At 41.0% G+C, this 25,324-nt stretch overlaps 2 protein-coding genes across 6 annotated transcripts in view; one reads left to right on the top strand and one right to left on the bottom strand.

The window, feature by feature from the left end:
• LOC128888764 (uncharacterized) overlaps window positions 1-1,799 on the bottom strand; it is a 1,988-nt gene extending 189 nt beyond the window's left edge. Inside the window, exons 1-2 of the mRNA XM_054145885.1 lie at window positions 995-1,799; window positions 3-158 (exon numbers count right to left, since the gene is read on the bottom strand). Coding sequence (XP_054001860.1) covers window positions 149-158; window positions 995-1,512 — 528 coding nt within the window. The 5' untranslated portion in view covers window positions 1,513-1,799 and the 3' untranslated portion in view covers window positions 3-148. The remainder of the gene's footprint in view (window positions 1-2; window positions 159-994) is intronic.
• LOC128888722 (neurexin-1) overlaps window positions 1-25,324 on the top strand; it is a 400,486-nt gene that overhangs the window by 337,596 nt on the left and 37,566 nt on the right. For all 5 annotated transcript variants that reach the window (XM_054145807.1, XM_054145804.1, XM_054145806.1 and 2 more), the window contains 3 exons: window positions 5,475-5,768; window positions 6,908-7,086; window positions 9,510-9,681. In XM_054145807.1, the coding sequence (XP_054001782.1) occupies window positions 5,475-5,768; window positions 6,908-7,086; window positions 9,510-9,681 (645 nt within the window). The remainder of the gene's footprint in view (window positions 1-5,474; window positions 5,769-6,907; window positions 7,087-9,509; window positions 9,682-25,324) is intronic.

Genomic DNA, 25,324 nt, shown 5'->3' with positions numbered 1-25,324 from the left:
ACTATTGCGATTACATTAGAAATTGTTTAATTTAGAAAAATTGTTAAGGTAACATTTATCAGCTTGCTTGAGGTCCACGTGAGAGCTTTGGGAAGGTCGTGTCCATATTCTTCGACAGTCTGACTAAATACAGATGTTCCTCGATTGTTTATATTTCGCTGAAATTTAACAGAAACAGCTTCAGGAAAAACCCAGAACGTCGAACGTAAAATAAAACGAAGCCTCTGACATATTCCTTCTACTACATACATAATGTATTATTGTTTCAATGCGACATTTTTCAAATATATCTGATTCTTCTCTTATTTTGTCATTTTATTTCGTTACATTAATTTTAGATTGTACTAAAGGAGAATCCAATCGTTTTCAATCATTATTCGACGTATGTATATAAGATATGCGTGTATCAGAAGGAATGTGTGAGAGGGTTTGTTCACGTATTCACATGTAAACAGTGCAACTTCTCAACGAATTTGTTCGCACGACTATAGTATATAAATGATATAAATGATATAAATTAATATAAAAATTACATACAAATTCTTCCACACATACAGGGTGAGGTAATAATTTTTCCCACCTCGAATATCTCCATTAATTTACAGTCACGTAAAAGACCCGTCAAAGTCGCACTGTTTACACATACATAAAGAAACTATTGTTCAATTCCTCGCTAAAATTTCTCCGAATACCTTCCTCCGACAAACTCGCACAAATCACTTCGACTCCCAAAACGATTCAACCGAACTTATCGAACCCAACCGCGCCCATGCTCGTTTACACCGCCAAACATCCGGCGTCCACACCCCACTCCCCACTCCCCCATCCATAGAATAAGAACCGAACCCGTCCCAAGTCTCGCGCGGTGATTCGAATTTCGCCCAGAATTAACACGCTCATCAATATTCATCAGGCCGGAGCTCGGACGGAAAACGCGAAACGAGCCCGGACGTTGACCGCCGAGCATGATCCGTAAAGCAAACCAAAGACTTACATAACGTCCCTGCACTGGCCGTTCGAGTCTGGCCTCTGTCCCGCGGGACACTCGAAAGCTGGAGGATCGATGATGGTCCTGGAGGTGATCGCCGGGATATCCCCGTCAAAACTCGCCTCGTTCTGATCCTTTTTATCATCCCTCGCCTTCTCGTACACCCCGTTCCCGCAATTCTTATTGTTCTCCATCGTGTTCTTGCCGTTCACCGCGTACTTGTACCCGACTTCGTACGTCAAATCGTCGTTATCCCGTTGCGCGTGGCTCTTGAGGAGTCGAATCGCGATCTGCGGTTCTCGTCGAAGCTCCGGCGACTGGGCCGACCTCCACCTGTCCGGCATATAAGCCACGAAGTCGTCGTTGGTCGACTCTGCGTCATCGAAATTCGGGGACCGGTGATACAATCCTCTGTTCTGGCTCACCGCCGATAACGCTACCGAGAACACGCCCGAGAATACGATAAGAACGAGGAGAACGTCGAACGAACGACGGTCTGTTAGGGCCGCGTACGAATCGCTCATGGTGTCTCCTGAAGTACCGATGGAACGAACGCGAGTTTATCGATTTATCGGTTAAACACGCGAGATACCCTCCGGAGGATTTCCTCGCCTGGCCGAGGTCTGTCGAGCGATCGATAGTACGCGGATCGAAGGATCGGGTCGCGGAGTGTTGAATCGCAGGACCAACTCGTTGGTAAACGATTGTTCGACTATGCTGAAGCGTTACGCCGGTCGATCGTCCGATTCGCGACTGCTGGCAGCTTGGCCAACCGCGCATCCGGTCTTCAACCGCAACGCTCTCGCGGGAACGAGATTAGATTTTTCTACGCTGTTTTCTGTCACCTTGCGCCCAAGTCGATCTCCCATTCCACCCTTCTGCTTTCGCATTTCGATTCGAAGATAATTGAAACGACGCAATCGACGTACCGATAAACCGCTGATAAAAGGAGACTCGCGAGATAAGCGAGGTTTCATCAGTTTCTTCTGGATCGAAATTAGGTGACTCCTCGGATAACGATGGGAACCGCGGTATCTGGTGTCGTCTATCGCTGGTGTCGTCTATTTGGAATCGTACCGATGATCGTTGGAATTTTATTCTCGTTTGTAGATAGATCGTAGTACTGGGAGACTGATTGTTCCACCTCGTACATTCATCGGGGCCTCTTCAGGTATTTGTGATAGGTTATGCCGAGGAGAGGATGAATCGTGTCCCGAAGTATCGTACTTTGATCGCGAGGTTTTCAAATCCGTTGAATTTTGATTGTTTCGGGAATTTTGATTGTTTTATAGGCAATTTCAATTTTCACGAGTACGAAGTTCCGCAGTTTGAAGTTAATATGCGAAGACTTCGGTACCAAGACTTTCGGTACCGTTAACAATTTTAGATGTATACAATTATTTCTATGTGTGAAAACGGTTTACTCACTCGAAGCTAAGGACACGTTCAATTTCAGTGAAAGAAGTATTTACTATGAAATGGTGGAGTCAATTTTATTTCAGCATAATATTAATATTATTTGTTCACAAAATAGAGAAAATATATAGCGATGGAGAAAATGTTCTATACTTTCATTAAAGTATGTTTTTCTTTAACAGAATTATCATTGGCATTATCGTTATTAACAAATTAAATTTTTGTTTGTTTTATACCTCAATGTCTGAATAATTACTCGAATAGTAAATGAATTTATTATTGCGATAATAAACCCGAAACAGACAACTATATAGAAATTTTATTCGAATAGTAGATAATAAACTCAACAAAGAATAATTTATTCTTCTCTGTCGAATAAATTGTCGTTAAGAAAATGTTTCGTTTGAACGTTTACCTTCTGTAGATAACTTTTTAATTGATTCCGAGAAAGATCGATTTAAAGATTTATTGTTCCTTTTGTTATCGTCGATGATACGTTATTAAACGAGTATTTATTGATTATTGAATTCCACCTGAGAGTTAAATTTATTTAGTTAATCTATATTTAGTTTTTTTTTCAATTGCCTATCAATGTTCAGACTTAAGATCGGATTAATTGTTTACTACGATACAATTCAAATACCGATCTTTTATTTGATTTCTATTGCGGTGAATTATAAGTTTATATCGAAGTATTATTGTATAATCTATTTATTGGATTAGGTTTCTGAGAAATCGGTCGCGCCTGGAATAACGAATTTAGATATGTCGCGAATGACGAGTATTGTAAATATTTAATCCTCACGGAGACCAATAATTATTTGCTCTCGTGCAGAACTCACGCATTACGAAATGCATCGTATTTTTAATGGATTTTGAAAGAAATCTTTTAAATAGAAGTGCCTGAAAAAGTACTTGATATAGCGGTTGCTTTGGAATGCTCTGGTGAGACTAAATAATAACAATTATAATTCTGAACGCGATATCAAGACACATCCTACAAAACAAAAATTGATAATTCGCGAATATAATAAAAATGTATACAATGTCTCTTTTGTCTGAAATATCGCACTACGATTATCACGTAAGTACGCGATTGACAGATATAGATGCTGAAAGGTGGTTTATCACAATCGTTTATCACAATCGTCATAGACATCCTTGCAATCGCGGTGCATCGATCTACGGGACCGTAAGAAACATTTCCGACTTTGAAAGTAATCGCTAAGCAGATAAAAGTATCAACACAGGAAATTATGGTAGAGAATACATCCAAACGTAGAATTATTTTTAAAACAAACGATAACGTGGATAAAAATGATAAGGAAATCCCAGCATTGTCAGAGATCGGTTAATTTCTCTACAGTTTATTACAACTTCAATGCCACGGATAATGTCTCGTAATTTGCTAATTACAATTACAGAAAATTAGAAGTAAACAAATTCTCGGAGTATATTATAAATGGAAAAATAACGGTTGAATTAATTACGTGCGAAATAAAAGTTACCTCGGTTGAAAGACAATTTGAATAATTTTATTCTACACATAGTTAATCGATTAATTTTCAAACGATCAGTTTTTAAGTGTCGCCTACTTGAAAACTGGTCTGTACATTCTTCCAACGCGGCGGGCCTTTTTGCAGCTTCGTCTACAGAGCATGCGTAATTTATTTTAGATAAATAACCCTTCGTTTCAGTCTTTATCGTGTCGCATTCTTCATTTCGCTTTCATTTTAAATACTCTTCCATGTGAAATTTAACACGTGTAATTTATTTTAGATAAATAACCCTTCGTCTCAGTCTTTATCGTGCCGCATTCTTCATTTCGCTTTCATTTTAAATACTCTTCCATGTGAAATTTAACATGTGTTTATTTCATTTTCATTTTAAATGACCACCGAAAAGTCAAGGATTGTTACGTCAGCTGACGCAGTGAATTCGCGTCGATAGAGAAGGCCTTGATCGATCGAATGACCGCGTCAGGAAATATTGCTGGTTTCAGAGTCTCTGCACGCGCGCGGGGGTATAACGCAGATGTGCAGGCAGCCTGAAATAATTTTCACCCCCTTCCCGTGGCTTGCGGGGCGGAACTGGCTAGGTTTGAATTTATGGCAGCGAAAGGCAACGCGATCAGTCGAACGTGCGGTCGTCTCGGCTCGTCGAACTCGTATGACGGAATTTCGAATCCGCTTCGCGTCACGTGCGCTCATTTTTTAACCGGTGACATCGCTCCGCAGCAATTTTGGCGACTCGTTCGTTACTTTTCGCTCTGTTCTTTCTACGCGTGCCTTGGGTCCGATTAAAAATTCTCTTAAGAGCTCTGACGGTTTAAAATAGTTCAAAAAAAAAAAAAAAAAGAAAAAAAGAAAAAAAGAAATTCCGTCGTAGTACGGATCAACATTTAGCGACGCAGAATCAAGAATAATGTTGGATACAAAGTTGCACAGAATCTTGAATGACACAATCATAGGCTTCAGGATGACGCGAGGTTCGGTATGATGTAAGATCCAGAATAACGTAAGATCCTGGGTAACCGATGACGTAGAATGGCGCAGGATGTAGAAGAATACGGAAGTTAGATTTGCTAACAAGAACGAAACTAAAATGAAAACCTGGGTAACTTGAGAGTTAAATAAAAACAAAATTATACGTAATAAATGAACCTAACACAAACGTGTCGTAAACCTTGGGCTTTACTTGTCGTTTTTCGATCGAATTAGAGCAACACATATATTAGGAAAAATAAGTCTGAGGAATTAAACAAGGGTTGTCATTCGTTTCTATCAGTTATCCCCGCGTTCTTTGTAAAAGGGTCGATACCTCGATTGCTATCGATCCTACCGGACATATGTATAGAACAGAAGAGTTGGTAAATTTAATTTTCAACAACTTTTGTTATGTACTTTTTGATCGTGGAAGGAACGGTAAGCGCGATATCGTTCATATCAGCCTCGGCGACCTCCCTTAAATCTAAACCTACCTAAACCTACTACTATTAATAGAATAATATAATCAAAAACGAACACTACGATAAGTAGCATCCACTGACACCGGCACTTTCTCGTTGCAGGTGGCGTGGAAAAATCGCAGTATGGTCAACTACCGAAGCAGATACTTAGTAAACACGGTTTCGAAGGGTGTCTCGCGTCGTTGGATCTCAGTGGCGAGAGCACCAACCTGATCTCCGATGCGGTGGTCCCAAGTTCCCTGGTGGAACCCGGCTGCGACATGTACGCCAGCCTTCACGCTGGAAAAAAGTGCACCCACGACCTGTGCTCGAATCATGGCACCTGTGTGCAACAATGGGACAGTTACACGTGCGACTGCGACATGACCAGTTTCACCGGGCCGACGTGTAACGATGGTAGAGATGAATATTCAAAAATTCCTTTCGTCGTTCCTATTCCTCGACCTCGGATGCACTTTTGCACTTTCTAAACGCCTACTGTACATCGTGGAACCTGGCTCTTTGTTTAACCCAAACGCTTGCAAAAGCATCTGTTTATTTTATGATTCTATTAGTCCTCGCTTACTTCGAAGTGTCTCGTTTCGAGCATAAATGAAAAATGTGAATTTATTATCGGTTAGTAACTTTGAATATTTATTCTAAATTTGTAGAGTTTTAGATCAAGTTAGAGTTTGCTTTCGACGCAAAGGTGCGGAGTAACGATATTTGTAACGTAATCTAGAGAAAGAGGCATGTTTCTTAATTCTAAATAATTATAACAGTTCAAATGGAATAATACACCTGCGAGATTTTAAAATGTCCTTTCACGTGTACGTCGTTAAAAATCTTGAATCCTTTTAATCCTCTCAATATACATGTATTCGTGATATTATCTGTTTCTTTAATTAATATTATTTTAATATCGTCTAGTGCCCGGTAATGAAATTTCACGATTAAGTGCATCGCGTAATTCGTGCCGCGGACCTTTCGTACCAGCCGAGCGAAAATTTATTAATATTTTTTTTTATAGAAAACACGAGCGAACAGCGTAGATAAATAGCACGATAAATTTATAAATATCGCACAAAAACGTAACATCGGTGCCATTATCTCTTCAAGGTTCCAGCTTTTAAAATGGTGTTTATTTGTTTGCATATTCCACATTAAAATGCAAAATACCTTTACTTTGTCGTTCCACGGTTGCGCGACGCGGCCAAATAAATTTGCCTATTTTATGAGCTGCGCCATAATCTGATTACTTGTATCTAAAGCACTCGCGTTGAGTGCTGGCCACGTCGCGGCTCTAAAAACACTCGTCGTGCATCAAAATATTTTTTAAAAAATTGTTGGATATTCAGCAAATTTCCGGAATAATATTAATTTCGTTAACAAAGAGATTGTCGCTCGATGCGAAGTATCATTCTTTAAATTCGCTCTGAACGTGGTTTAATTTGTTTCAAGGCCTCTTTTATTCCTGAATTCCTGGATTCCCGTATTGATTATTAATTCATCCGATCCGTTCTTTCTAATAAAAATACGGAACATCTCTGTTGCAGAGGCTGTGTCTTACGAATTTGGGGCGGGAAGAGGAATTATCACGTACACTTTCCCTCCCGACCGAAGGCCGGAAATGAAGAGAGACACGGTTGCCTTGGGCTTCGTCACTAGCGTAAACGACGCCGTGCTGCTCAGGATGGAATCCGCCGACAGCGACGACTACCTCGAAATTGAAATTGTTAGTAGCGACAGCGATTGCTGTTTCAATGCTAATCAATTTAAATAATTAATAACTAAATAATTAATTAGTTCTAAATGGTAGACAGAATGACTCGTCGCCTTTAAAGACGACGCGATTCTGGAAATACTACCTCGTAAGTGAGTAACAATCCTCTCGCAAGGTCCGATACGAGCCTTGTCTATTTTAAGAAAAATAAAGAACAATAGCACCTATAACTGATCAGAATTTAGAACAAATAATATCAGTCGAGCAACATACGAAACTGTAAATATTTGCTCTGTTGTGTACATAATGATAAATTGTTAAAGCCAAAGTCAACTAGAGCTTTCGTAGTACATATTGGTAGTAGAGATTACCACTAGATTAAAATGATTCAATAAACTCGAAGGTTCGAGTCTTATCGCTATTCCAATAAAGTCGGCTGCATAACTACAGAGGTTGATATAATTGTTATAATTGTTTTATTTCTGATTATTTCATCTAATACAAGGTAACATATTAGACTTTGATGCGAATAGAAAGAAAGTAATGTATCGTCGACATTTCGGTCTGTTTGTGGTGGTCTTCGGGAATATACAAAAATTCATTGTTTAGGTCAATTCTTTAAAAGAAGCCAATTTTAAACCAATTTCTTTAAAAATTACTCTTGGACAGTCGACGTACGATTTGCGTAATTTGTATATATTCCTGAAGATGATCACAACAATAAATACATATCTTTTTTTATTTTTTTATTTTTTTATTTCCCCATCAAGATCCTATAAGCTAATAAACACGTGACATTAGTTCGTGCTAGAAAGAATCTATGGTTCGAACTGTTTTACAATAGCAACGTATGCTTACGACAGTCCCTATAACAGAAATAGGTACAGTAGTCTTCGGGTTGTCACCCAGTTATACTTACTGTTTCCTGAAATTGTTCATACACGGAATAAGTGAGAGAATTGTGAGAACAAATTGAATTTGTTAATAAAATTCGAACGTTCCTGGTATAAGTTTTGTCATGAATCGAATATACATAATAAAATCGAAGCGGAGAAACGTAATTTATTATATACATCGATATTATCAGACAGATATTACAGATAAGATAGATATTATCTATTAAGAAAGTATCTACTAGTGCTTAAAAATAAATATATTTTCCAGAAGTGCATGTCATTTCAAGCAACTGAAAATCCGTGGGATAATTACAACTCTTGGCTGCAAAAAGAAACATTTATAATTACATGTAAATTTCGTTGATCGTATGTCAATACCAGACGTGGTAATTTTTCTCCGTAAATTACAACGCTTTGTTATTCATTTACAATTTCATACAATTTTGTAATATTTTTAACGAACTTTAAAAAAAATCCCGTGCGAGTGAAAATTATGCCTCGTAAGTTTGATTCGCATCGCACTGGAAATGTTGACAAAATCGAACAAAGTAGGTAATGTTTCGTATTTCGTTGTTTATTGTCTCTAAAAATTCAAATTGTTATCCGAGCAAATACAAAGACATCGATTTCAAGAGCGAAAATAGATAACAAATAGTATTCGTGTCACTAGCGATAAAACCCAATAATTAAAGCCACGAGAACAATCGTAATCCACTTGATTCGATAGAAACATGCAACAAACAGTAAGAATGCAAGTTCGAAGCAGAACACTCGCGATATTAATATCTGAGATGCGTATTAAATGTAGAACAAAATATTTGGACAATCTGGGAAGAAACGGTTGAACAGTTTAATAGTTTAATATTTTAGGATATTTTAATTCTTGAACTGTGTTACTGGTGTTTATGTATGAGAAATAAGGAATTACGAGAATCTTCGAGCCGATGTATACAATGATTAGAGGCTTGAAATTCAAATCAATGCACGCAGTTATTATCAAGAGAAAAATAACAGATACTCGGGCTGTTCTATTCATAGTTGTTAGTCATTTGAAATTAAATTCAGAGGAACACGCTAGACAAATTTACCCTAAACAGTATTAAAAACTCTTAATTGGTTAACTTCCAATTAAAAATATCTTCATTGAAAATCGAAGCACCAATGAAACCTACTATTTTATACTATTGATAAGAGGAGCAAGATAGAAAGGGACTAATAACAAATAAGAAATCGTCATGTATACAGTACTACCTTGCTTATTAAGCAAAACTTTTAGTTAAAAATACTTCAAATGGATTCACCATTACCAGTTTTCGTTCCTTCGTCCACTGTCCTCCTCAAACCTTTTAGGTTCACTCAATTCTAAGAACGAATTCTTTATTCGTAATAAAAACAAGACAAGACGAACTCTTGTACCTCTCTTCACGAAACCTGACTGCCTCGATTTGTTTTCAATGAAAGAGGCAATACTATAACTAGAAACGTGATAGTTGCAGTTGCATGTTCTAACTCTATGAACGACACTTGGATTGTTTCCAGGTGGAAGGCAACGTTTTCGTTGTTTACAACATGGGCACGAATGACCACCCGATCGGCGAGGTTGGCGTGAAAGTGAACGACAACCAGTATCACATCGTGAGGTTCAACAGGACTGGAGCGAACGGCACGCTGCAAGTAGACGATTACAATCTGCAGTCCAATCATCCGACCGGTAAGTGATCGTCTTCCTTCAATTTATTGTTACGTACAGCTTCACCCTGGAGAGACTGTATGCGAATTGCGATTAAATACGGAGCGGGCCACGAAGAACGAAACAGCAGAATTTCTTGTTTCGATTTCAAGAAAAACATTTTGCTGAATAAAGTTTGTGATAGAATTCAAAAGCTTTAAAAAGAGAAATATGACGAATATTTCGTATCGGAATATATTCTCAGCGAAAAATGTGCAAGTCACAGATGTATTGTTTTCTTCTCGGTTGTAGAAGCGACGCGATGTTAGAAAAGGAATGTTTCGAGTATTTACAACAATGGAAATACGTAATTAACGTAACGATCCATTTCTTATGGCTCACACTGTACATCGCGGTCCAGTCTCAATCATCGCGGTTCTACGTAGAAATTTGTGGATTAACCACGGAATCGTCGAAACAATCACGGTCACTCATTAATCCGCGGTTTGGTGTCCAAACCATCTCCCGTGGGAATTAGAATGGTTTATTGGACCACGTTTGATGCCGCTCCGTACCAGAGATGGGCAGACCTTTATTCGAATAACAGATGACGATTGAAACCAACATGGTACTCGTTTAATCGAACAGTCCACTTTTTATTTCGTCATTAAATACTCTACAGTCATTCTATATAGGTAACTCTGGAATATCATTCTACAATTAATTGAATTAATCGATGATACTATAATCATACTCTACGATTAACTCGTAATTCATATTTCACCGTTTCCTCGACTAGTATCGAACACTAACAACTTTGCCTTTTCTTCGACGTGTAACTTGTACTTCTACCGACACAAATACAGAGCACTAAAAGCAGTATAACGCCGTGGCAAATTTTATAAACTATTATTTTTACACATCACTGAGTACAAACAAATCACTCGAAAGTACTTCTGTATAATTTATCGTGTATTTAAAGTCTTTTTTGATATCTGACGAAGTGTCTGAGAGCCTCGACTGTGCAGGCAAAGACTGCACTCGGACTTTAAATAACAGTTTCGACGAAGGAACAGCGAAAGAGACGAAACTATGAACGCTGAAGAACGACCGACTGGTAGGACACAGTCTCTCGGGCCCCTTTATAAGCTTCTCTCGCACGATGGGCCCCATGAGCGTGGGAAACTGGACCCTCATTGGTTGCTCGAACGATCCCACGTGCTAACACGTTTTCATGGATGCATCGTTTATGGACATTGGCGTTGGCCTGGTCGTCATTTCCCGTGGGAAATTGATTACGATTCCCTGAGAACGATTGAATGCTGCTACTTACTTCCAGATTATCGATAGAGCGATGTTCGTGGAACGCATAAACGGATACATTGTCACGTACTCGTCGAATCAGGTCGATATCAGAGATACGATTCAAACAAAAATTTTTTAAAAAAATTCACAACAAAAACCAAAAGGTTACGTTCTTCGTCGATATCGACATTGATAGAAAAGCGAAGATTAAACTACACTCTAGATATTTCAAATGCTTTTTCGAACGATCCGGAATTGTGTAGTTTTTGTTCTATTTTAAAGGATCTTCTTGAGAGGACTTTTATTAAACGAAACATTTCTATAATTAATATGATTCAAAATAATAGCATCGAGATACTACGAAGATCTAAAGATCGCACGAGCTCCCTTGTTCGATTGTTTGGGTGTTTGGATCCTAGGACGCAGGTGCTTCAGACATTCATGCGACAAAAAAAAAAGTGAAAGCTAATTATCGTGCCTTAGAAGAGTAGGACAACACAATATCGTAGAGGTATTTTCCAAAAGTGCCCCTTGGACTCGTTCTTGAGGACCTAGGCACGCCGTTCTCCTATTCATCAGGTGAACCTCTTAAGCTTTGTAGGAGTATCGAATAGAAAATGTCGTTGGGTGTTATCGAGGTCCGTGGGGCCAAGAACACTTTCGGAAAATACCTCTGCGACATTCTGTCGACCTGTTTCTTCGGGACACGATAATTGGCTTTCACTTTTTTTGTCACGCGAACTTCTAAGGCACCTGTGGCGTTCGACCTTCCTAATTTCACGACACTCGCGTTTCCAGTTCATTGAATTACCTCTTGCAAGATTGCCTCGTCTCGAACAGTGAAACATACGGCGTACTTCAACATTTAATATAAATATTATTCTCTTCCGAATTTACAAACTCGTACAATCTTCGGTTTTAAACGAAATTAAGATGCACGGTGCGAGTCGCCTGACGTTACCACCTCGAACATCTTTGTTGTTTTTACAGATACGTCAAACATCACAAGGACGAAGTCGAATGGTTCTCGATGGGGTTCAAACGATGCATGAAACATTTTTTTTTTTTTAAGATATCAAGGTCACCTGCATTTTTTTAAACGGAACCAGACTTTTCGAAACACCAGCGATGATCATTAGAATCCTCTCATTAGAAATTCAACGACCGTAATTACTCAAAGTCATTCGAGGTCACCGTACACCAACAGATTCATTCGGCGCAGTTCCACGAACTCAAAGAGAAATGTTCCTCGACTCTGTATTTTCTGTTCGATAGACGATGGCCAACACTCGAAGAAAAGAATCGGCCGCCATTGCTCCAAAGTGTCTTCGGAAATCTTCCTTCGATGCTTTTCTGTTTTCCTGGCCCTCGCGGGCATGTTAATTGGCTCACAGAATTTTCCCGCGACCCCCATAAATCGCTGTCACCGAATTTCAAATGATTCGGCCGTTTACTAGGCGGCATTCCTAATAGCCTATTCCGTTCGTCGTCGCTAACGAGCGTTTTTTATCGTCCGAACTGATTCGTAACGTCGGAGTCATCGTCGGGAGCGAATTCGTGGGTGGAAAAACGCTGCCTCTTGGAGGTTCTGGTCCCCTGGAAAACTACCTATCGGGAATAATAAACTCTTTCTCGTTGATTACGACCGACGAGCTCCTCGAGCTACGAGTAACAACGTTCTCCTAGAGGTGTTCTCTCACCTGACGGGAAAATCGTGTCACGAATTTGAAAATTTCCTTGCGACGCTATTCCTCTTAAATCTCCTGACTCCCTGTTATAATAAGGACCGTTAATTGGCTTTCACATTTTTTTCTAACGCGCCTTTTTCCCCTACCACTCGATTTCTCGTGCTCCTGGTGCTCTGGTATGCTCTGCATTTAAAGTTCGTTTTTTTTTTTTTGTCTGTTGGTTCCGATTGCAAAGCTACCAGACGCGTTTTATCCAATTAGATCGTAATTAGGCTGCACGTCGCACGGATGTCAATTAACCCGCTCGAATTTTGTTTAAGAATACTTCTCGGCGCTTCTGATTCCCTTTCACGCGTCTACTCGAATGTCACCGACCTTATCGCGAGATCAATTAGGGGGAGGAAGGGCTTCCGGGCTTAGGGACAGCATAGAATCCTAGTAACCCGTACTTCGAGAAGTCCCTTTCACTTTTTCCCTGAAAAAAAAGAGATTATTGTTAAGCGCGATAGTCGAGCTTGGATTAAACATTAGGCAAAACACTAGAGCATCTGCGATCTTCAAATTCAACTTAAGCGTATTTGATACGTGGATAATAATGGAAACTTGAAGTTGTAAGCTTTTATGGAAGTACCGCGTATATTATATTAATTCAATTCGAATCGGAATTTCAACGTATTTATATCTTTCCTTCCGTTTAATTGCTGAAATTCCTCTCCGCGGAAATTTTACAAATTGAAAACGAGCAAGGACTCGTTAGGAAAAGTCTACCTCCAGCATTTTACTGCGGTCCCGATAGCCGAGTCGGAGATAATTGGTGTAACCATTAAGCGGTCATTTCCCTCTTAATTTCTCCCCCCGACCTTTCTGCTCGGTCGTTTCTTCGGCCGGTCTAAATTTTCCAAGGGCAATCGAGTTCCGAGCATTCATTCATGGACCGAGCCGAGACATTTGTACTCGACGAGACTCGTCAGGATTCATTTTCAGTACCCTAATGACGATTCTAACGAATGTCGATAGTACAGAAACTTGTAGTCGTTGCCTTTCCTCTGGAATTTTGAAGAGTTAGATAATAGGTATAGAAATAGAAGATAGTATTCATTGTGTGTGTGTGTTTGTGTTCGGTCATTTGTAACTCCACTTTAAACAGATATTGTTAGGTGCCTTGAAATGAAACACCAGTTAGATAAGATACTATTTATTTTTATGGTTGATCGAGCGAGAAGAGAACCTTGTTGCGCGAGTGCCGAGTTTTCTATGTTTTTCTATGTTTTTTTCATGGTCACGGACAGTTAAGGGCCTGACCCGACCTCTCTAGAATTTTTCGAGAGAAAGTTTCATGGCTTTGCCTAAGAAACGGAAAGTGGACACGTTGACTGACGTAAGCCAGTCTTCTTAACCATTTGCGTGATTTCATCGCATCGTTCTGTTGTTGGTCGACCGCGGCATCTTTCACGTAAAAATGTTGATAGAGCATTTTGTCCGTAAACACCATAAAGTTCACAAGCCTGCGTAGCATTCCCGAACCACGAAACGCAACGAACTTTTTCGAATACCCATTATTTACCGAAAACATGAGAAAAACCAACAAATTTGTTTCATTGCAAACCTAAGTAGTTTCTTACAGAAAACCTCGCGATCCACACGCTTGATACAGTATAATAAACGTGGGAATGCTCGGAACGGCACCGTTGATCGATACCTGAATATTTTTCTACTCGACGAGTCACAATTTCCACGCTTTTCCACCGGGAAATTCGCTCCGTCCGAGATTCCTCGCCGGTCATGTTTCCCTGTTCTCGCAAATAGCGGAAACGATAGATTTCTCAAAGAACCCTTCTCGGAATTGCGGTTAACGCGCCTGCGGTATGCTGCCCTGGTTGAAAAATAAACAGGATGCCAATAAATACATGTATACAACAGCGAACGGGAATTTTCGCGAAAGTTTGATCCTTAGAAAAACCCGCGACAAAGTAATTGGTGTAACCATTAACTCGTAATTGTTCGCAGGCGTAATTTATGATTCGGTTTTTCCACGCCTTGGAAACGGGGAAAACTCGAGTTTCCGGAGGAGAACGGTGAATCTAGGCGGTCTTATTGACGGAAAATCGTTAACGTTTTCCACCGTTTATACATTCCCGGTCACTGACTTTCCGCCTGCCGATTTTCCGCGATTTTCCGTATTTCCAGCCTGAGCGAACCTGCGACTTTCGCGTTCTTCTGTGTCCCTGGTCGAAAAACAAACAACGCAATGCTTGCTCCATCGAAACTTGTCGTCAAGGCCGGACAGTAGCACAGCGGGTAGCGTAGTCGACTATCGCGCTGATTTTTCATGGTTGAATTAGGGTTGGAGTATGGAGGAAAGCTTGTCGGCTTAAAATAAGGAGAATGATACAAAAATAAGAGCGTGGCTAACGATGAAAATGTATCACAAGAAGGTATTGGTCCGATCTGTTGGATACTTCGACGACCCAGTCCAACTTTCTCTTGAATTTAGGATCGCGCGTGAGGAACGGAAAAACAAACGTGTTAGTCACGGTCCTTGAATTTTCCCCGAACGTTCTCGGAGAAGGACCTCTGTCCCTTAGATTTTCAGAACCAAGAGTCAGTCTTTCCCCGAGACCTCGTCCAGTAATTTCGTCCAGTAATTTCGTCCAGTAATTTTCGTCCAGTAATATACAAACTCTGTTCTTAGTTAAACGTTCCATTTACAACAAACTTGCGGTGCCGTTACTCGGGGTCACATCAGACGTTATGTGTGCAATATTAGGTTTAGGGAGTATCTTTTAACAAATTGCATACCGTGGTGTAGGAACTTAGTGAACCAATCGTCGTCAACAGTGTTTGGTTTTTCATATTTAATCCTGTCGTTCCTGTCGTCCTAGGGATCATTTACCTGTGCCAATAAAGCAAAATAACTGCTGTTTCGATTTACGACCTCGCAAGATCCCTAACACCAACTATATTCATTCTAGCAACCTCTCTAAAATTTACCAATCGTATCCAGCTTTGCCTTCTTTCTGTAATATCTCAACTTTAGAATGGATTTATTTAATTCCTTAGTGAAAATTCGTGTCGCCCATATGCGAGCGACGTGACAGTGAACGTGTCAAACACCAGGGTCGGAGTAATTTCTCAAATTCCACCGGAAACGGGTAAATGAATAAATAAATAAATATTCGTTCGAATGATCTCGTATTATTAATCTCGTATTATTAATCTCCCCTTATTAAAGATCTCCTCACCCTCGATAAAGCAACCATTTTAAATAAATTCTAACAAGGCGTCCCTTTTCTCCAGGCCTTCCTCGTTCGGTTGATCCATAATCCCCTGGTGGAAGTTCATCAAAAAGTGGCGCGGCATCCCGGCCATCGTTGCTGAACCATGGCGAATACCCTTTCGAATTTTCGGGTTTCTCGGCAGTCATGGTATCCTAGTGAAGCATCCCCAAAAAGTAGAACATTCGGTGACGGAAGGTTCGTACGGGGCCACGAAAATTGTCTTCGTCGTCCGTGATCGCGTTCTAATATCCTAATACGTTGCGAGATGTTAATCCGCTTGATTAGATATCCGCGGTTACGCTCGTTAACGTAATCGCGCGGATGAACGAAGAGGCGGAGTAATTACTTGCTGGGCAAACTCGGCACGCGTGGTCCCCCTATGGACGCTATGGTGATGCTTCCTTCGATATTATGGTATCTTGGGACTTATGGTGACGTCTATGGTGTTTCGCCACCATAGGGGCTGCATTCGGATCGATACGCACCCCGAACACGAATGGAAATCCCATTATTCCGGGAATGGTCGTTTTAATTGTTGCTCCCGTGAAATTTTATTATTCGATTGTGTATTTCTAAACATTGTATTTATTTTTAATGTTTTATAGCTTCGTTTAGTAGCAAGAAAATTTCAGCTGGATCATAATGTATCGTTTCGTCTTGTTATTAATGCTCGTAAAAGAAATGCAATTTCAAACGAAAGTATTTTGTGGCACCGTTCTCGAGATTATTATATTATTATGTTATTATTATTCAGTTCAATTGCATCAATGAATTCTGAAGGGGGCCAAAGTAAGATCGAAACGTGGGATTGACAAAAGGAATCGTTACTAAGTTAATCAATTTATTTCAATATCAAGTAATCGAAGATCTATTATAAAAGCAAACTCACGTTTCGTATTCATCGCGGAATCGAACTTTCAACGATACCGAGATTATATTAAAAATCTTTGGAAACGGGACGATGAATGATAATGATCTCCGCGGACCGCTGGGAAGTTCTGGCGCGGTGAAAACGAGAAGGGAGAGAACAAGGAAGGGGGATAAAAGAGAAAGAGAGACAGAAAAGGGAGAGGGAGGTGCATCTAATTTGATTTAATTAGAATAAATTTGCTTGCATAAAAGGCAGCAAGTAGGGGCATGCTCCACGCCAACCATATTAGCCTGGTAGCTAAATTTATCGAATTATGCGTAGTTCGTTCAACTCGTATCAATTGTGAATTCATCATGGACGTCCAGCGATTCCCATGGCATAGTTCGTTCGTCTTCTTGGTCTTAGTTGCAATCAATTGTTTCTTTTCTCTGTGAAAATTGTTTACGAACATTGTATTCGATTTAATAATTAATAAACATATACTCCAAAATATTTACTCCGAAATACATAGACGTTTTGTTTATTCAATACTATACAACCATTTCTACACACTTGATTTTACCGAATTTTCTCAGGAAAGTTCATTTAAGAGAATTTAAAATATCGCAATGTTACATTCGATTTTCAAGCATGCTACACGCAGAAAATTAATTATATCGATTTAGGTACCGCTGGAAAATATCTCCAGCTGTTAATATTAACCACTAGCGACCAATTCACCATAATTACTCCATTCAGCAGATCAAGCTGAACTTGATAAATCGAGAGCTTCATTTTTGAAAGCTGTTTAATATTTTTCCTGCGAACTGATTGGAACATATTCAAGCAACAAAGCGTATATAAATTTCATCAGTAGTAGTAAGGGATAACAAAGGGCCCCCATTCCACGAGGAAATATAAAATGGAAGATTCGCCATACTAAACCAACAATCATGCTTCCTGGGCGTGGTGAAAGAGTTTCGATGGCCCCCATCGAAAAAGAAGGCTCTGCTCCTGTCCGTTCATGCTTCCCTTGCCCCTAAGTGGTACGACCTTCGGCGTGGACCCTTAACCCTTTTCGTTCGGGCTAATTAACACCACTTAGCGAGGCTCGCGATCGTTCCAATGCAGTCTGTAGCACGTGGGCGTCAAACCATCGTGTCACGGTGGGGAGAGTCTGAAACGTAGGTGGGAAGTGAAGAGGTTTTCATGGCAACCATGAAGCACGGTTCCTCTGCGTTTATGGTGTTCTGGTACGCGAAGCCACATAGCTTTTGTTCGTGTTATGACGTGCTTCAATTCAATCATTAGGCAACCGGGCCACTAGACCATACGGGACCATCGGGTGGGATGTCCCAAGGGATGACAGACGATAGAGTGAATAGAATAGAGTGATTAGGACGAGGACACGGTCGTTTTCACCTTCCCATAAAACTATTTACCTTTAGAAGGTTTCTGAAGGACATTGACGCTGACGTGTGCACAGGTCTCGTACGCATGCTGTGTAATAAACATGACTAGTTCCAGTAGTAATTGGACTTGGTCGACTTTGGAAAACGGTGAAATAGGCCTGCATGACCCAGACACCGTGACAGATAAAACACTTCAACTACATATTTACCTCTAAAAGGTTTCCGAAGGACATCGACGCTAACGCGTGCACGGGGTTTGACTGCAGGTTAAATCGCTGCACATAAACTTACTAGTTCGAATAGTTGGACTGGGTCGACTGCGGCAAACAGTGGAATAAGCCTGCATGACACAGACACTGTGGCAGATAGACAAGTTCAAGCTCAAGCTCGTTAGAAACTGCCAAAAAGTGTCTCGTTTAATGTTCACCGAACGATAGTTTCAAGCAAGGACCGAAACTTGACAGTCTCAAACGTAGACATTAATTCACCCTAATCGTTTCGACTCTTGTACAGTCAATTAAGGTATACAAAGAAGGAAGGATCGTCCGTACGAATTAACTTTATTTCTTCGGATTACTCGATAATCGGACTCGATAATCTCGAACACCAATCCTATGCTCGAATGTATTCGTTCCAATTTTCTTTGCCTATCTATAAATGATTCGCAGTATTATTATGATTTATTGGTATTATTTATAGAGTTCAAGCTTCGAATACAGGCGCCGTTTTCATGCGTAAGGTGCGACGACCTGGAAGCAATCTTTCGAACTATCCTAAACCCTCCACGGAAAAGGCTTCCTGCGCTTCCTGGCGTCCTAATGGGATAGAACCGTAGCGTTTACTGCGTTTAACCCTTTCCCAACATCAAAGCCACGCTCTAATTTCGTCCCTACCAACGTGGATAACTCGAAGAGAGCTCTTGAATGACCTTGTTCCCCTGATAGCTTTCTAGATCATCTCGAACCCCTTGAGACACTTCGTTTATGTTTTTCTAATCGATCGAAAGGTAAGAAACGGCTCTTCTTTCTATCGAAAGCCTCTCGCGTGCAATAAACCTACTAAACCGTTGGTCACGTTAATGCCAAATGGATGGATGGATGAAAGCCTCTTGGAACTGGGCCCTCGGAGGCTACGCGTAGCTATGTTTGATTGTACAGAGTGAGCTCGCTGGTGGACACAAAGGAAGTGCCACGACGATAGCCCACCGTCATCGTAAACTTTGCTGTAGCTACAGCTGCAGCTACAGCATGGGTTTAGCAATCCCAGGTAAAGTTCGTTGTTGGATAGTTGGCGAGGCAGCAAAAGCTACCTCGTGACGAAGGCCGTGAACAAGACTGAGCGAGAGAGCAATAGTAACCGTTCACGTAACGTTAACTATTCAGGCATCAGAATACGACTATGCAGTGTGACTGGTCGAAAAATGAGGAAAATAACCCCTTGTCCTCTCAGTTCTCCTCTAGTTTGATGGACCCTCGCCAATTACAGAAACATTTAAAATCTAAAAAAAAAAAAACAGGAAACTCTCGTAAACAAATTACATCGCAATATATCCCAGCAATAACTTGCGTTCCTCTGACTTCCAAACATCGTCAATGACGAGCTCGTTACTCGTAGAAAATTCTGAAGATTTGATATCAGACCCAAGGAGATATCAATGCCAGGTGAATAATGGCGCGTGCCCTAAACGCAGGTGGAATGGAAGGATCCTTCCTCCTGATCCTGGCACCTTGTTCCCTAGAAATTCGAGGCAGCTTAGAAACCTCCAACCCTTTTCCCACGTGACGTAGCGAACCCGAAGCTCGTCTGCCACTCGAAACTCGTCCCATCACCCCCTTTTACACACGTGGCGACGACCCACGTCGGAAGACATCCTCTTCGGGCTTCCTGCTTCTCTGCTTCATATGTGGAAGGCTGCGTGTCCCCAAGTCACATACTCTCTCTCTCATGCGTGTCGCACACGTGTAATCCCGACGCGCCAGATGTCGATTGCTCCTTCGATTCCCCGTTTCGCGGGATCCTTTTTCTCGCCGGCTTTTTTGCGCGTGTACCACGGCATTCCGTTCGCGTAACCCGACGCAACGTTCGCTTTCCATCCTTTGTTGGGAATTCTTTCCTGTTTTTTGCGGTAACAGGAAATTATCCGCCGCTAATACGCCGCCGAATCCGTGGAGGGAATTCTTAATTTCCGTTCACGTTGATTCTTTTCGTTGATTTTAATCGATCTTGGAACCACGATTTTCTCTATAATAACTTGTACACGGATCGCTTGTGTTATTATTTCACGCTTTGCCTGAGACTATTTATCTTCAACGGGTTTCTAAAAGACATTGACAATGCTGTACGTAGACAGTACTGTGTTTGTTTTTGCCCCGGTATATTTGCTACAAATGTTTATATTTTAAAGTATTGAAAGACGTTTATTAATACAGAATTTCACGTTGTGGATGCTGAGACAGACTGTAAGCATTCTAAATTATTCAGTTAAAATGAAGTCTTACTGACGTATCGTATGCAATGTAAATTACGTAGTATATTAGTTGAGCCCTTTCATGAATAGAAAATTGACAGTACTTTAATGGAGTATACATAGAATGATACAACTTTTCATTTAATATCTAAAGGACGATTTATATAATTAAATAGCTGCTTGAAACAGTTTTCACGGAAACAATCGTTGCGCAATCAAATTTTTAATAAAAAAAAAAAAAATTGTAAGGGTTTCAAGAGAGTATTTGTTTCCAGATCTTTTATCAAATTAAATAGGCTGAATTAAGTTTGTGTGAACATCTGTCACGCAGCTTTATAATTACGTTTATAAATACGTTTATAAATACGTTTAAAGATGTATACAATAAAGGTGTTGGGGGCGGTGTACAGAACCGTTAGTAGGAAATATTTAAATTTCATCAACGTGGGTGCCCTATGAAACCCTCCTGCAGCGGCTGAAACTCTGATAAAAAAGGTCACGTCGGAGACCTTTTACCATACAGACCGGTACCCTAACCCTGTTCATAGAATTCTTTTACCGTCGCACCCCTATCGCTCCTGGAGAACAACCCCCTATCCTTGATGATCCTCTAGTCCTGGAATAGCTCGAACAGCACGTGGACGCGACGAGAGTGCATCCATACGGACGTCAATCGATCAGAGCGGGACGCGAAGAATAATACTTCAGACAGAAATTCATTTCTGTACATTACAATAGACACATTAGACTACATTAAATCACATTAGACTGCATTAGACCGATAGCGAAGTAGAAATTTTTAATCGACACATTTATCATAAAGAAAAATACAATCTTATCAATTTTATCCCGCACCAACCACTTATTGATTATGCGAAATTTCTATCCAGACAATATTGTATGTTCTTCATCCCTGGATACGAGTGTCCTGGTTACCAGGACACCCCGTCCCCATTTTACTTCCTCCCCGTTCATGCTCCCTTGGTACTAAAGTAGATCACTCAAACTAGAAATTTCAATGGTTTCGCGTCGCCCCTTTCCTGCGAACCGACGCACCATTTTCTTTCTGTATACCAGTCCTCGAGCACCATAAACACTCCAAAGGGACGTTTGCTCGATCGCTGATTCACGATACTACCTGAGAACTCGAGATGGAACTCGTTCTGGAAAATGTTCTCAACGAGTACAGCTTGAAACTCGAGAACGGGGCAATTTAACGGCCGTCGGTTAAGCTTTACGACCACCTATTAACGTTATAGAGGAGATTATTCGTATGGCTGAGACATTAGAGGGCTATTTCACAGCCACGCCCCGGTATTTGAAAATGCTTCTTCGAGTCCTACACTACCCTGGCCGCTAATTAGGAAACTCTATTCAATGGTACGACCCGGGGTGGCGCGCCTTAGGAAACTTTCTATGCATTCTAATAAGACCGGAATGACGCTCGGCCCTGAAATGGCTGCGCACAGGCGGTTCATGAATATATCATGAGCGATGGTGCTTCGCTCTGAGCGGAATTAAATACGCGGACTGGATACAAAAACTATCTCGGACTTCAATTTCAACGAGTTTATCGCGGGTATTTAATATGGAGTATTTGTCGGTATTTAATAATATTCGTTATCGATATGTAGAAATTAAAAGGGAACTGCAACATTAGGAGTCACGATTCTCGAATTATTTAAATCAATTTTAACAGACACTGGGGGAGAAAAGTAACGATACTTCAAAAGTAATCATACGTATGAAGATAATAATAAAACAAAGTAACTATTAAAAATGGGATATAATGAAACAATGAAATACTAATTTGGTTAATTACAGGTTTCGATTTTATTTCAAAAATGTCACGAATAAGCTGAAATCTTTTCTCTGCGAGGAGCTGGTCGAGACTAACAGACCAACCCTGTCAGAAAAAAGCAGGAAGAATTTCTAGCTGTACACGCTGCAATTTTCACGCGTCTCTTTAGGCTCTTGGAAACTATAGAAAGGGTGCTTAATGGAACTTGGGAGGACAGGCCTTATGACTTTATTTTCTGCTACCGTGTGCCTTTAGCACGCCGTAAAGTAATCGAAGGAATTCGAATTCGAATTTGGTTCGATAACGGGTGTCTCAAGGGGAGCAAGGGCTCGTAGCAATGGCGTCCGACCTTAGGAGCCATCTTTTCTTTCTCGTCGAGGTCTTCAGGCTCGTTCCTGACGTCGCCTAGGGCCCTAATACCCGCGGTGGTTGAATTTGACCGTGGGCGAAGATCGTTCTCACGCTCAGCCTCGAGGAGGAACCGGCTCGACGGACAAACTCGTGGGCCCGCAGGGGTCGTGGGAGGGTTCGAACCTTTCGTCCTCGGCGCCTATCTTTCCCCGACGGGCCGCGTATAGGCAACGACCTTTTGAACTCCGAAGAATTTCGCGTCCCTGGGTCGTCGATAATTCTCGATAGCCAGGACGCCACCAGGGATGGTACAGTCGATGGTACAAATATACAGTGGGACCACGATTACTGCAGGAAAAGGGGCGGAGATTCCTGCAGTTGTCGAGGTTCGTGAAACGAAGGTAATCAGGTCCAGCAGAGGAAGATAGAAACCTGCGCAAGTGGACACTGGACACATCCGCTCGTGGTGACTCAATTTCAACTGGGATGTCTTCCACGTATTCGTTAGGGGCCAAAGGTGGTTGGAATCAATGACCATGCGTGGGATTAATAACAATATATTCGTTATCCCGTGAGACTCGCGGAAGAGTGAAACTCGTCGAGTCAGATAAAGATCGCTTGATGATTACTGGGATAATTGCCATGGAATTCTTGTGTGCACTTATTCAGTGGTCGTGTTTTCCACTTGTCGATACAGTGCAACGAACGAGGTTCTCGTGGAATCGTCGAAGCAACCAGTTCGACAAAAACAAGTCCCGTTTACACAGTATATCTCCATTACCAATGGCACTACTTCCATATACTACTACCTGTTATGTATTATATAAAAAAAATCTCATACCTGACTCGAACCATTTCACCAACGAATCTCCTCTCTGCGCACAGCGGCGCACACAGCTTGAACACTAAAGTGTTTCGACAGATCTGCAGGTTGATGCTGTAAAAGCTTAACAGTTTCCACTGCCAGGAACCTACTAAGATCTACTAATTTTATTTATCAACACAAATATTTATCAATATTTTATTACATCGAACAAAATTCCCATGGAATAGTTAAGGTTGCATTAATCGAACCTATAGCGCTCCTTAGTGACCTTATAGAGGTTTCAGAGTAACTGCAGGGTGCCAATTGGTTAGCGCCCTTAATTGCGGGGTGTCGGTTATTTAGAATTTCACTGTAAAAATAATTTTAAAATCGTACTTTCACGATTCCTGTACGAATGAAAGCATTCGTTGCTTCGCATCCCCGAACGCTATGTAGCCAGCAACGGTGAAGGGTGTCAGTTTAGAGACTGGCCTAACAGGATACGCTTATCCTGTCGACTATACCCGGTCAGAATTTTTGCTTCGAGACTTTCGAACCCCTGGCACGACGGAAAAGTCCTGGCGAGGTCCTCGAACCGAACAACGTCTAGGATTCCCTTCGTTCGCTGGCTCTTCGACGGGTTCCCTTTTTTTCTCGACTGGTTCTTCTCGAAAAGGCGAAGTTTGTTAAAGTGCAGTCGATGCCACGAGGCCGGCTCGTGGGAACACGAGGACGAGCCTCGTGAGAAAGCGACTCCGAGGAGAGATCGTTTCTTCTCAGGGTTACTAGGGAACCATTCGATGGAAGGAAGCTTCTTCTTCGAGGTGGTACGGGAGCAAGGAACCCGGGGGCGTGAGCGGATGAACCTCGAAGGGTGCCGAAGGTCGACCAACGCGTCGACACCGAGACTGACACTGGTGAAAATTTCTGCGAAGCTAAAACTTTGTTTCCAAGCAAATCCAACGCTTGCCATAGTGCTCATTTTTGCAACCTCGCCAAATTCGTGAATTCCAGACTTATTTTTTTTAATCAATCACTTAAGATTCGTTCTCTGAGTGTCTTTGTTGGTCAAGTTTATGGCACGAGATCCCAAGAACTGTACCATGAATACAACGCCTACGACGAAGGAATTTGGGATATTGCTAGAGTAACTAGAGAGCTAGGGTAGCGTTGGGTTTGCATGGCACAATGTTTATAGGATTATTAGAGGGAAATTTCGCAGAAAAAATTTAAGTAGCGGGATTGAAGTGCGAAGAAAAGGATATTATTGCAGTAGAACAATGTTTAATGATACACGAAGAGAATTTAATCGAGGCGAGGAATAGTAATGATAATTATTTAAAAAAAAAAAAATGGTTTCAATAAGAATTGGAGAATTTAACGATTCCAGACAGCAGGGATATGAACAAAATATTTGTAAAAAGAGAGCTGCAAAGATGAAGAACAGAAATTGGAGCTGCATAAATAATTTCAATGACAAAGGAGTCCGCAAAAGGGAAGTTGTTTCGCGAAATGAAAGAACGATGGTCGCATCGTTTATTCGTCGTTGAAGTGCATTGCAACGAAATTACTTGGGGATAATATAAATATGCATGCGCTGCCACGTTATTCCACGGCAATAATTCGATAGAATTCAATGATGCATAGCATACAATGAAGGTGCATAAATCTGATCCAAAGCTGGCTCGTGAAAAACGTCGATACAATAAATGCGACAAATTTGCGACG

The sequence above is a fragment of the Hylaeus anthracinus genome, unplaced genomic scaffold, assembly GCF_026225885.1.
Source record: "Hylaeus anthracinus isolate JK02 unplaced genomic scaffold, UHH_iyHylAnth1.0_haploid 11994, whole genome shotgun sequence".
NCBI lineage: Eukaryota > Metazoa > Arthropoda > Insecta > Hymenoptera > Colletidae > Hylaeus > Hylaeus anthracinus.
Note: the sequence above shows the minus strand (reverse complement) of the source record. Positions and strands in the feature narration are given on the sequence as shown.